Genomic DNA, 10,098 nt, shown 5'->3' with positions numbered 1-10,098 from the left:
AACGCTGGTGCGTGCGACGCACAAGATTACTGCGATGGCAAGGGCGCCTGCAAGGACTTCTTCGCAGACAAAACGGTTCTCTGCAAGAAGGGCGCCACCCTCTGTGACAAGAACACGTTCTGCGATGGCACGTGCTCGACGTGTCCCGTCGACGATGACGTGCTCGTCTACCTCGACAGCGAGAGCGTCAGCGTCGCCACGTACCTCAGTGACACCGTGTCGCAGTGCTCTGCCAAGGCCGTTTCTGTTGGCTCCAGCCAGCTCAACGCCATGTACAGTTCGGCTGCCAACAACGGGCTCTTGGTCGTCGCGTGCATCGCTGCCGTCGCTGTTGTCGCCTCGGTGCTTCTTGCCAAGAAGGCGGACGGCTACGTTTCCATGGAAGATGGCTACGCCCGCCTCGCCGACGACACGCGCTACGCCTAATCCTTCACACGCTCCCCTGCTTTCTTCCTGCGTACGATGTTGCATTCCTCCGTATCCTAGTCTCGCCTAATGTCGATCATACATGACCGTGACTTATTTGAATCAATGCTTGACAAGGGATCATGCAGAGGCTGTCTCTTGCCAGGGTATCGATACCGGGCAAGTCGGCAAATGTAACTGAGTTAGTGGTATCGTCGAGAGCGACGAACGCGCAGATTCCGCGCACTCGAGTCTTTGTATGCGGTGGCTAGCACGTTAGCCAACTCGATCCGAGCCTTCTGCGGAATTGACAAATATCTTGTTTCTTTAGGTATCTTTAATCGAAATATACATTTATGTCTGTGTTTTGATAATGCAAAAGACACGCACCTCAACCTTAGAGCACGTGGCTCTCGACAACCGGCGTCGAGAGGTCGGGTCCGTTCCACGCCGACACGACCGCGAACGGGTTGATTTGGAGGTGGCTCATGTAATAGTGGCGCTTGATGTGCGTCATGTTGACGGTCTCGGCGACGCCATCGAGCTGGAAGACGCGACGCGCGTGCTGGAGCAGCTACATCCGCGATCGCTGATAAGATGACAGATCCTCCATTGTAGCTACGTACGTTGGGGTAGTCGTGCGAAATGGTCTTGAGATTGCACTTGAAGTGGCCGTGGTACACCGGGTCAAAGCGCAGAATGGTCGTGAAGAGTCGAATGTCCGCCTGGACATGATTGAGCTACGGTGTATGAGAAATGACAACGGTACCTCGGTGAGCGTATTGCCGACGAGCCACGCCTTGTTCTCCAAGTGCGCCTCGGCGCGGTCCAGGGCGGCAAAGAGCGCGTAGACGTTCGACTCGTAGGCGTCCTGCGTCGACGCAAAGCCTGACTTGTACACGCCGTTGTTGATGCCGTCGTAGACCCACGCGTTGAGCTCGTCAATCTCGGGGCGCAGCGCAAGAGGGTACAGGTCCAGCGACGGGCGCGACGAGAACGCGTTAAACTCGGAGCTGAGCATGCGAATGATCTCGCTCGACTCATTGTTGACGATCGTTTCGTGCTTGGTGTCCCAGAGGATCGGCACTGTGAAGCGCGCGTTGTAGTTGGGCTCGGCCTTGAAGTAGATTTCGCGCACGAGCTTGGCGCCGTTGACCGTATCGGGGATCGTGCCGGGCTCTTCCTCCGGAGTCGAAAAGTGCCAGCCGTCTTTGCCCATGAGGTAGCTCACGACCGAGAGCCCGATGACCGACTCGAGGCCCTTGAGCTTGCGCACGATAGCTGTGCGGTGTGCCCACGGACAGGCCCACGAGATGTAGAGATGGTACCGGCCCTTCTCGGCCGGGAAGCGCTCCGAGCCGATAAAGTCGCGGAACGAAGAGACTTGGCGCTTGAACTGCCCGTCCTTCTGGTCGGCCCAGTTGAGAATCGCCGCCTTGGCTTCGGGCTGGTGGGTCGTTGTCGTGCTCGCCATGGTCGTCGTGCTACTGCTGCTGCTCTTGCAAGTTGTAAAGTGACACTGGTTGTGGCTGACAGAGCTGGCTGACAGGCAAATCCTGACACGACCAGGCAACATCTGATTGGTCAGATCTCAGATCTGAGTGGTGAGATTGCATGTTTAGTCTGGAAGGAGCTTCCACGGAAGTTGATTCGGTCGCGAGCTTCGGCGATGATCGCTGGCGCCACTGCAAGTGCCAGGCAAGCAAAGGTTCGACAAGTCTGAAATCTGAGGGTGCAGTCAGAGTTAGTCGATGTCGGGACCTTGAGTGACTCAAGGTCGATCAATACGTGTGGATGCGAATCGCCGTATGTGCACGGGGCTTCAGATCTTAGCATGTAGTATTGCAAATATGAGCTAGCTTAGAATGTGTAGTACTTTTAATGTATTTCACATGGTTTCTGGTCCGCTTGGTCCGCGTGGAAAGCGACCTTGCGTACAGAGATTCGGGACTGCTCGGGTTGACCGTGACTACTGTCTCGAGTCGTTTTCGTCCACCGGAATGGCGAGCGCATTGCGTTCTTGTATGACACGAAGCTCTGGGCCTCGCCGAGCTGGTCGAATGTCCTACCTACGTATCCCGGGACAAGGTCTGATGAGTGCCTGTGTGCTGGTGCTATAAAGCCACCGAGTTGTGTGAGAGACAAGCACGAGAGCACCACAAGGCGTGCCTCGTACTACACTGTCAGTAATCACGGTCACGTGATGACCGCTCCGGCAGCCTTCCATCATCATCCGCCGCATTTCCCAATGGCGATGCAGGCCAGCACCACCACCAACGATGACACGTCGATCGAGAGCCTCTCGGACTTTCTTGCAACCACAGTCGACTTTGGCCTCGCGACGTCGGCTACGTCCACGTCGCGGAAGCGCCGTGCGTCGCCCAAGGAGGAGCTTGCCTACTTGCGCGTCAAGCACGCGGACCTCGTCGCGCAGTACAGTGCACTCCAGAGCGCGCAGCCGTGGGAAGAGTCATCGTGGAAGGCCAAGGCACTGGCGCAAGCCCAGAATGCTCAAAAGGCGCGCCACGAAAACGAGTCGCTCAAGACCACGCTCCACGAGTCGCTCAAGCTCCTCCAGGCGCTCCAACACGTGCTACACAAGCGCCCCAAGCTCGCGCACTTTCCGATCCGAGAGACTGACGAAGAGAACGATTTGTGGCGGCGCGCGATCTTACGCACGACGCAGCGGCACTCGGACCTTGAGCGACTCATGGCGCTGCAGTACGACAAACTCGAGACCGAGTGGATTCGCCACGGCCTCTTTGACGCGATCGACACCAACACGCCCCTCAAGTCGTCGCTTGTGCAAAGCGCAGCGGACGACAACGCGATGGAGCTGCACTTTCTACGCACGGCACTTTGCCCGCTTCCGTTTCGCGCGATGGCGGACTTGCTCTGGGACCACATGACAAGCAACGTGCCCGGCACCACACAAGAGGTGCGTTGACGTTGCCGATTTGAAGTTGCATCTCAGAGGAGGGCCCTAGCTGCTGTATGCGTTCGAGCCCGACTTGGTCTACATTCGGTAGGACAATGTGGACGTAGTAGGATTGTGACGCGTGGATAGGCTCACGACGGAGCTGTCGGACGCAGCCATGCCGGCGCTCGAGTCGCGCCTCGCGGGGCGAAGGTGGACTGAGGCCGACAGAGTCGTCATTGCGTGGCGCTCCATTATCGAGGACCGCCTCGTCCCCCACGACGATAACCATTTGATCGAAAACCGCGTCGGCTGGTGCGGTGCAATATGCGATACACGCGCTAGCTTATGAAGCGGGTTAGGGTCACAGTTCACGCACGAAGCGAGACCGAGTGTTTCTTTGCGCTCTACGCCAAGTCGACGACACCCATGTTTCCGCAGGCACTGCGCGCCCAGCAACCGGCCGTTGGCACCCTCACAGAGATCATGCTTCGGTTGCACCGCGACAACTCGGTCAAATTTGCAGCCCTTATGAAACAAGCGATGCTGGCCAAGATGGCCGAGCAAGGAATTGAAGCGCCGATTCCGCAGCGCTAGTCTGCTCTCGCGAGTCGGGCCAAGATGGTCCGGCGTTACAAGGTACCTAAAGCGAAATGAAAGCAACCTGTCGTACAGCGTAGTCCTAGCTCGTGGCTCACATGCATGAGGGCTTCTCCTGCGTGATCTCAAGATGATCAATGTGTTGTCCTTCTCGAAACTTCAACCCTCGCTACAAGAACATGTTTGTTGGAACACGCGTTATAGGAACACTGAGATTGCCGTTTCGAGCGACGTTGAAAAAGTGAGGCGACAGTGAAGTGATGTGTGGGGCCGCGCTCCGAGCTTACTTGACACCGGCACGCCGGGTACTGACGCGCCAGGCATCGACCGTTGCCGGCGGCAGCGACAACATTGCGACCTTCGCTGCAGGCTGCTTCTGGAGCGTCGAGCTCAGCTTCCAGCGCATCCCCGGCGTCCTCGAGACGCACGTCGGCTACACGAATGGGCAAAAGACCAACCCGACGTACACTGAGGTGTGCACGGGCAAGACGGGCCACGCCGAGGCGGTTCGCGTCAAGTTTGACCCGGCTATTGTGAGCTACGACGCGCTCCTCGACAAGTTCTGGTCCATCCACGACCCAACGACACTCAACCAGCAAAAGAACGACGTTGGCACGCAATACCGGTCCGGTATTTACTACCATAACGATGCGCAAAAGGCGCTCGCGCTGGCTTGCAAGGCCTCCGCGCAGCCACGCTTTCACCGACCGATTGTCACCGAAGTCGTCGCCGCCGAAACGTTTTACGTTGCCGAGGACTATCACCAGCGGTACTTGGAAAAGGGTGGGCAGTGCGCGCGCAAGGGCTCAACCGACGCCATTCGCTGCTACGGCTAAACCCGCCGTGGCAGTAATTCCATAAAAGGTCAATGATACGAGCCAAAATTAATCCTTGATGGAGAGACTTGGTCTCCGTGAAAGACATGTACAGGTTGCAAGACTCGACATGTAGGTAGCTCATGAAGGCAGCGCACGAATGCACAAGGAGGCACCGAGAGTACCCGGCCCTCGCCCACGTGACCCAGCAACAACGTCAATCCGAGTGAGCTTGTCGGAGCTCGCTGTCGGTGCAGAGTCGAGGTCGATGTGCTGCGAGTTATCAGTTGAAGTTGGTCGGTGATCAGACACCCACAGACGCGTCCATTCGTTTCCAAGGCAAGCATTCTGGTGACGTGGATGGCTTGGTGCTGCTTATCCATGGCCCCAACACGGTGCGTCCGAGTGTTCGCGATCTTTCGCCCGTTGTTCGGCCTGCGCAAGCTCGCTACAGCTGTCTTTGGCAACCTCTACATGTTCACCGTCCATCGCGCGTCGGAAGATCTTCAAGCTTGGAAATGCGTTGGAGTGGCGCAATCATCGATTGGATTGGCTCGTTGTCCCCTATCCCCGATCTTTAAATTGCGAGTTGTGATTGGCGGAAACCATTTCTAACGACATGATTGGCTTGTTTCCTGACGTCACTGGACGTCCAATCCAATCAGTTGGAAGCATCCGGTTACTATCCGGAGTACCCAAGAGGGCACGGTAAATCCCAACTGGCTGTCTGTCGCGGGTCCTCGGGAGCCAGATGGCGGCACGGTAAGTCCCGGGGATGAACCTCACTTCTGAAATTGCCTTTTGAACAATGACCAAGACGGTGCCCGTGACGCTCGAGCCCAACGAGGCGCTTGCGACCTTTGCCGCTGGCTGCTTCTGGAGCGTCCAGCTCAACTTCCAGCGTCTCGAGGGCGTCGTCGACTCGCACGTCGGGTACATCAACGGTACGACCGAGAACCCGAGCTACAAGCAGGTGTGCAAGGGCGACACCAACCACGCCGAGGCCGTCCAGATCAAGTTTGACGAGAGCAAGATCACGTACAAGCAGCTCCTTGACAAGTTCTTTGAGATCCACGACCCGACGACCGTCAACCGCCAAAAGGAGGACATCGGCACGCAGTACCGGTCGGGTATCTTCTACCACAACGAAGAGCAGCGCGTCGCGGCCGAAGAGGCCAAGGCGCAGAAGGCCGAGGCCATCAAGGCCGAAGTGGCCACCGAGATTGTGCCCGCTGGCATTTTCTACCACGCCGAGGACTACCACCAAAAGTACCTCGAGAAGGGCGGCCAGTGCTCCCGCGTCGGCTCGACCGACCAGATCCGCTGCTACGGCTAAGCGGTGCTTCGAAACAATAAATCCATTCGTGTCGTTGTCTACAACTTAGTCTCCGAATTCCAGCTCGTTCTCCGTACCAACAGTTCAGTTCACACGCACGTCACCGCACCGAGGGGCTCAAAACCAAGGACTCTTACGACACTTAGAATTGCCGCACACGCTTGACCGGTGGCTCCTCATCATCCTCTGCACGCAGTTGGCTCTTCAAGGCGTTGATCACTATCGTTATGGGCCAGAGCCTGGAGCTCCATCTGGTGGGCGCGCCACTCGGCCTCGAAATCTTGACCGGGCTGGGGTGTTTTTCACCGATGTACCGCCCTTACATACGTGGATAAGCAACGTCGTCATCCCCCGCCTGAATGCATCTTCGCCATCAATGAGAAAGCGAATACGCGCGTCATCAGCGTCGATGATGCGTACGAGGTCGGGGCAGAGACCCGTCATCACCAGCTCAGCGTGACCCGCTTGGGCTAAAGAGGCATGTGCATCCTTGCACCGGTCGCAATGTTCCGGGTTGAGATCCGGAGGCGGCGTCGTTGCAAAGTCGGTGACGTGCGGTAGCGGTGGCAAGTGCGCCCACCGATCGATGGACATCGCTGCCATGGTCGAGACGCATCGCATTCGGCACAAGCCGATCGCTAAGCGCATCGAGCGTCGCTGGTAGAATCTGCGGCCATTTCGTTGCAAATGGGACGACATCCTGAGGCGCAAACTGCTGCAAAAGGAGCGTCAAGGAACAAGAGCGCGCCGGCATGAAATGTGGCGTCGTTCGTGTTGCCGTCGTCGCTCAAATGCAAATACAACGGGCTCTTGTTTCGCCCTTGCCAGTACATATGCCCCGATACCCCATCGTTGAGCAGCGCCTCGGCACGCTGTTGACGTACAGCGTACTGTAGCGCACGACAAGGGCCCGCGGTGTCCAACTGCGTGGCGATGGACGCGACGGCCGGAAGCATGCAAAGTTAGTTGTCCGACGCGACGTCGCATGGTGGCGGGTGCGCAAGTGCTCCGGCGCCATGGGCGCCCGATGCGCGTCGAAAATGGTTTCGATGAGAGTGTCCGACATTGGCAGCATCGGTTGGGTGCATACGCCAGACCGCCGGCAAAGTCCTGGAGCAGGTCGAGTGCGTTTGTTGGTGAAAAGAAACTCGTCACCGACGGGTGCGTTGGAAAGAGGAAGGCGTCAATGGCAGCGACAAGGACCGACGGCAGACGTACGTAGCTGGCATCGACCCGCTGCGGCGCGGTTGTCGTCACATAGTGCTTGAGCAAGAGACGACATTTGGCAAAGACGCAGCCACGGTGCTTCCAGTCAGTCTTGGTGAAGGGACCGGGTGTCGTTATGGCAAGGTCAAGCGCTTGAAGAGCTCTGCCTGCAACGGCTGTCGCAGCGGTGGGCACACGGACGTGTCAACATCTTCATCCTCGAGACCAGCCAAGCTCGTGAGCAGCTTCAGAGTTGCTTCCGCGTGCGTCTTCATCCAGCGCTAGACAAGTCCGAGCATCGCAGGCTGCAGCGGGACCCAGCCATGAATCGTCAAGAGACCGTGCAGCATCGGTGTAGTCACGTTCACGGGCAGTCCCTTTCGAAGTGCAGCGATATCCGCAATAAAAATGAACGAGAGTTGATGCTTTGAAGCGCCATCCGAATGCGCTGCAGTGGCAGGACGTACGGCGACGTGTGTTCCTCGCGGTGCACGAGTCGGGGAATGGCCGGCAATGGACTCTGCGCGTCAAAGATCGACATGGCCGAGAGCACGAGCTCGTTGTGTCAGCAATGCCGACGTTCGCGTCGGCCAAGTCGGTCTCCCGTAGCGACTGATGCCGCGTTTCGAGAAATCAAAGACACTAGCAATGTCTTCGACCAAGGGACGCAAAGACACAGTACACCGACGACGTGGGCGTAGCGCTTGATTGCCGGGTGCGCTCCGTGTCAAGACGCTTTCTGCGATCTTCTTTCACCACCAGGAGAGGGATGTTAGCTCGCTCGAGATCGCATGCAAGCCCCGGTTCTCGAACCACCTGAGAAGCGAAGAGCCAGTCGAACCCAAAGAGCCTCTATGAGAAGATTTCCCTCCGGCCTCAGGATCCAACGGTCACGAAATCACCATCCGTAGTGGTACCGACACAGATACCAGTACACCCTAAACAAGCGTGCGACGGACTCCATGTCCTGAAACTGGCATTGAGATGCTTACGACTTGAAGACGCCAAACACCTTGTGCAGCGCTGCGTTGGACGCGCGCTTGCCCGCCGAGACGATCCGCTGGCTGAGCTCGTCTTCTTGCCAGTCCTTCCAGCGACCAAAGCGCATGGTCTGCGCGTGCTTCTCGCAGTGCAAGAGTCGCTGGGCGCGGGCTTCCATCTTGGGGACGCAGCTACGCATCATGAGTGTCATGGTATCGACACTCCGTCTACCTTGCGCTCGTGACACCCGTTTCTGCAAACGACTCGACGCGGCAGACACCAACGCCTTGCGAGACGGCCGTCTCGGCCACGTCCTGGCGGCGAATGTACTAGTCGAGCATGAGTCTCTACACATCGTCTTGGAACAAAGCTCGTACACTGCGTGTGGACATGGCACAGACGCCGAGATCCGGTTCCTTGGTCCTGCGACGCCTGAGAGATAATCGCCAAAAGTCGTATCGCAGTACCGGTAGAGCATCTCGAGCTTGACGTAGCGCTGCTTGGACACAAGGTGCGAGTACAAAACGTCCTGTCGCGGCGCGTTAGGACCCAAGTTTCTCTGGAGTAGATGTACGTCGGTCTCGAACTGCACGCCAAATGGCCGGACGGCGAGGACGCCGCACTTGGTCGGGTCACCGATGAGCTCGTGGCCAGACATGCCGCGAGGCAGCGTCTCGCGCAAGAACACGCGCCGAAGGAACGGCGTGTGGTAGACGTAGAGCACGGTAGGGTCCTTGGGGTGCTGGCCCACGACGCGCGCGACGACCTTCTTCCCGAGTGGCAGCGTCGGAATCGTCGAAAAACGCGTGAGCTAGTCACGATGAGTCACCAGCAATGAGATGTCACCAGCAATGAGATGCCGTATGCAATGTGTACCGCGCCAGTCGAGCGTACAGTCACGTAGACGCAGCCGAGCTAGCGGTCAAATAAGGCGTCGTCAAAGAGAGATGGTTGGTGGTCTACCATCGTGACCATGCAGCCATAGCGAAACACGACGAGGTTGCTGTCGACGTCGTCGCGAAGACGCGTGAGCGTGTCGCCTACGGTCTGCCGCAGCGCCGCATACGGGTCAGGTTCGTCCTTGCGGTCCTTGTCCATCACGCTGCGCCTTGGAGACTGTCAATCTATGCGCAATGCCATTGGATAAAATAATCGTCTTTCGGCCAATAGCATCGCCTCATTCTACCAGCCCAGGGCTCACGACCAACGCTCGGTCAAGCGTTCCAAGGATACGTCACTGCATTCTAGGAGACAGGCATAGTGGAGACGTGCGTTATGTGAATTTGTGAGATGTGCATGTGCTTGTGCAAAAAAAAACAGCATGCAGCTTGAACAATATTCTTTATTGTTAATTAATATAATGTCACACTATTGACACAGGCTCCTTTGGCTCAGTTGGTAGAGCGTCAGTCTCATAATCTGAAGGCCGCCAGTTCGATCCTGGCAGGGAGCATTTTTGTTTTTTTGGTTGATAATTGCCAATGCGGACACTCCAGGGCACAACGATTTTTATTTCGCGCCAGAATATACTAGCAAATGTTGGAAAATGCTGGGATCATATCCAACGGCCCACTACAACTCGCTAGTGACGGACAGAGGCTCAACGTGCTGATTTGCGGCATCCCTGGGCACTGGGTGATTTTTCAAGGAATTATTTTTGACTAAAATTGCACGAAATTACGCCCTGTGCGCGAACCACGTCACTGGGATCATTTCAGAGGCGCGACGACAAGTCTGTTTTATGAAGCGCCAAGTATTAGCTCGCGTTGAATATCTAGATGGAATTTGTTGGAACGGAAGCACAAAATTGTTCGAGAATTTGAAAACAAATACGTACT

General features: G+C 56.9%; 7 protein-coding genes and 1 non-coding gene across 9 annotated transcripts; 5 read left to right on the top strand and 3 right to left on the bottom strand.

Moving 5' to 3' along the window:
* Positions 1-154: 154 nt before the first annotated feature.
* SDRG_07038 (hypothetical protein) lies at positions 155-464 on the top strand (the record flags this gene model as incomplete). Its single annotated transcript, XM_008612855.1, has 2 exons — positions 155-159; positions 210-464. The coding sequence occupies 2 exons, from the start codon at positions 155-157 to the stop codon at positions 424-426; spliced, it is 222 nt and encodes a 73-aa protein (XP_008611077.1). The 3' UTR covers positions 427-464.
* A 240-nt stretch (positions 465-704) lies between these two features.
* On the bottom strand, positions 705-1,913 carry SDRG_07037 (glutathione S-transferase). Its single transcript, XM_008612854.1, has 3 exons — positions 1,175-1,913; positions 1,032-1,130; positions 705-979 (listed from the first exon to the last, which is right to left on the bottom strand). Exons 1-3 carry the CDS (start codon positions 1,877-1,879, stop codon positions 803-805), a joined length of 981 nt encoding a protein of 326 aa, XP_008611076.1. The 5' UTR covers positions 1,880-1,913; the 3' UTR covers positions 705-802.
* Positions 1,914-2,603: 690 nt separating this feature from the next.
* On the top strand, positions 2,604-4,127 carry SDRG_07036. 2 transcript variants are annotated; one of them, XM_008612852.1, is made up of 5 exons: positions 2,604-3,343; positions 3,393-3,430; positions 3,473-3,637; positions 3,685-3,961; positions 4,009-4,127. In XM_008612852.1, exons 1-4 carry the CDS (start codon positions 2,609-2,611, stop codon positions 3,917-3,919), a joined length of 1,173 nt encoding a protein of 390 aa, XP_008611074.1. In that variant the 5' UTR covers positions 2,604-2,608; the 3' UTR covers positions 3,920-3,961; positions 4,009-4,127. The 2 variants fall into 2 exon arrangements, with proteins under 2 accessions (XP_008611074.1, XP_008611075.1); XM_008612853.1 differs by lacking the exon at positions 4,009-4,127 and having other exon boundaries at positions 3,685-3,997.
* Positions 4,128-4,138: 11 nt separating this feature from the next.
* SDRG_07035 (peptide-methionine (S)-S-oxide reductase) lies at positions 4,139-4,845 on the top strand. Its single transcript, XM_008612851.1, has one exon. The coding sequence runs from the start codon at positions 4,183-4,185 to the stop codon at positions 4,756-4,758; it is 576 nt and encodes a 191-aa protein (XP_008611073.1). The 5' UTR covers positions 4,139-4,182; the 3' UTR covers positions 4,759-4,845.
* Positions 4,846-5,465: 620 nt separating this feature from the next.
* On the top strand, positions 5,466-6,117 carry SDRG_07034 (peptide-methionine (S)-S-oxide reductase). The gene has a single exon (XM_008612850.1). It carries the CDS (start codon positions 5,546-5,548, stop codon positions 6,071-6,073), a length of 528 nt encoding a protein of 175 aa, XP_008611072.1. The 5' UTR covers positions 5,466-5,545; the 3' UTR covers positions 6,074-6,117.
* A 1,064-nt stretch (positions 6,118-7,181) lies between these two features.
* SDRG_07033 (hypothetical protein) lies at positions 7,182-7,485 on the bottom strand (the record flags this gene model as incomplete). The annotated part of the gene is made up of 1 exon (XM_008612849.1): positions 7,182-7,485. A coding segment is annotated over one exon (302 nt), but the record flags the coding sequence as incomplete, so codon positions are not given.
* Positions 7,486-8,224: 739 nt separating this feature from the next.
* SDRG_07032 (hypothetical protein) lies at positions 8,225-9,533 on the bottom strand. Its single transcript, XM_008612848.1, has 7 exons — positions 9,224-9,533; positions 9,137-9,175; positions 8,835-9,071; positions 8,728-8,789; positions 8,638-8,683; positions 8,492-8,589; positions 8,225-8,451 (listed from the first exon to the last, which is right to left on the bottom strand). The coding sequence occupies exons 1-7, from the start codon at positions 9,356-9,358 to the stop codon at positions 8,268-8,270; spliced, it is 801 nt and encodes a 266-aa protein (XP_008611070.1). The 5' UTR covers positions 9,359-9,533; the 3' UTR covers positions 8,225-8,267.
* A 107-nt stretch (positions 9,534-9,640) lies between these two features.
* SDRG_07031 lies at positions 9,641-9,713 on the top strand. The gene has a single exon. It is a non-coding gene; the product is annotated as a tRNA-Met (tRNA).
* Positions 9,714-10,098: the final 385 nt, after the last annotated feature.

Source organism: Saprolegnia diclina, assembly GCF_000281045.1.
Source record: "Saprolegnia diclina VS20 unplaced genomic scaffold supercont1.20, whole genome shotgun sequence".
NCBI lineage: Eukaryota > Oomycota > Saprolegniomycetes > Saprolegniales > Saprolegniaceae > Saprolegnia > Saprolegnia diclina.
This window is presented reverse-complemented; position numbering and strand designations above follow the sequence as displayed.

Excerpts from the sequence above, each read along its gene's own strand:
- SDRG_07037 (XM_008612854.1), bottom strand. The coding sequence starts at position 1,879 with ATGGCGAGCACGACAACGACCCACCAGCCCGAAGCCAAGGCGGCGATT. Across the intron at positions 1,131-1,174 it reads TCGGCAATACGCTCACCGAG|GCGGACATTCGACTCTTCAC; the intron begins GTACCGTTGTCA and ends AATCATGTCCAG. Across the intron at positions 980-1,031 it reads TTTCGCACGACTACCCCAAC|CTGCTCCAGCACGCGCGTCG; the intron begins GTACGTAGCTAC and ends TCGCGGATGTAG.
- SDRG_07036 (XM_008612852.1), top strand. The coding sequence starts at position 2,609 with ATGACCGCTCCGGCAGCCTTCCATCATCATCCGCCGCATTTCCCAATG. Across the intron at positions 3,344-3,392 it reads TGCCCGGCACCACACAAGAG|CTGCTGTATGCGTTCGAGCC; the intron begins GTGCGTTGACGT and ends GGAGGGCCCTAG. Across the intron at positions 3,431-3,472 it reads CCCGACTTGGTCTACATTCG|GCTCACGACGGAGCTGTCGG; the intron begins GTAGGACAATGT and ends ACGCGTGGATAG.
- SDRG_07035 (XM_008612851.1), top strand. The coding sequence starts at position 4,183 with ATGTGTGGGGCCGCGCTCCGAGCTTACTTGACACCGGCACGCCGGGTA.
- SDRG_07034 (XM_008612850.1), top strand. The coding sequence starts at position 5,546 with ATGACCAAGACGGTGCCCGTGACGCTCGAGCCCAACGAGGCGCTTGCG.
- SDRG_07032 (XM_008612848.1), bottom strand. The coding sequence starts at position 9,358 with ATGGACAAGGACCGCAAGGACGAACCTGACCCGTATGCGGCGCTGCGG. Across the intron at positions 8,790-8,834 it reads GCGTGCAGTTCGAGACCGAC|GACGTTTTGTACTCGCACCT; the intron begins GTACATCTACTC and ends GCGCCGCGACAG. Across the intron at positions 8,452-8,491 it reads ACGGGTGTCACGAGCGCAAG|CTGCGTCCCCAAGATGGAAG; the intron begins GTAGACGGAGTG and ends CATGATGCGTAG.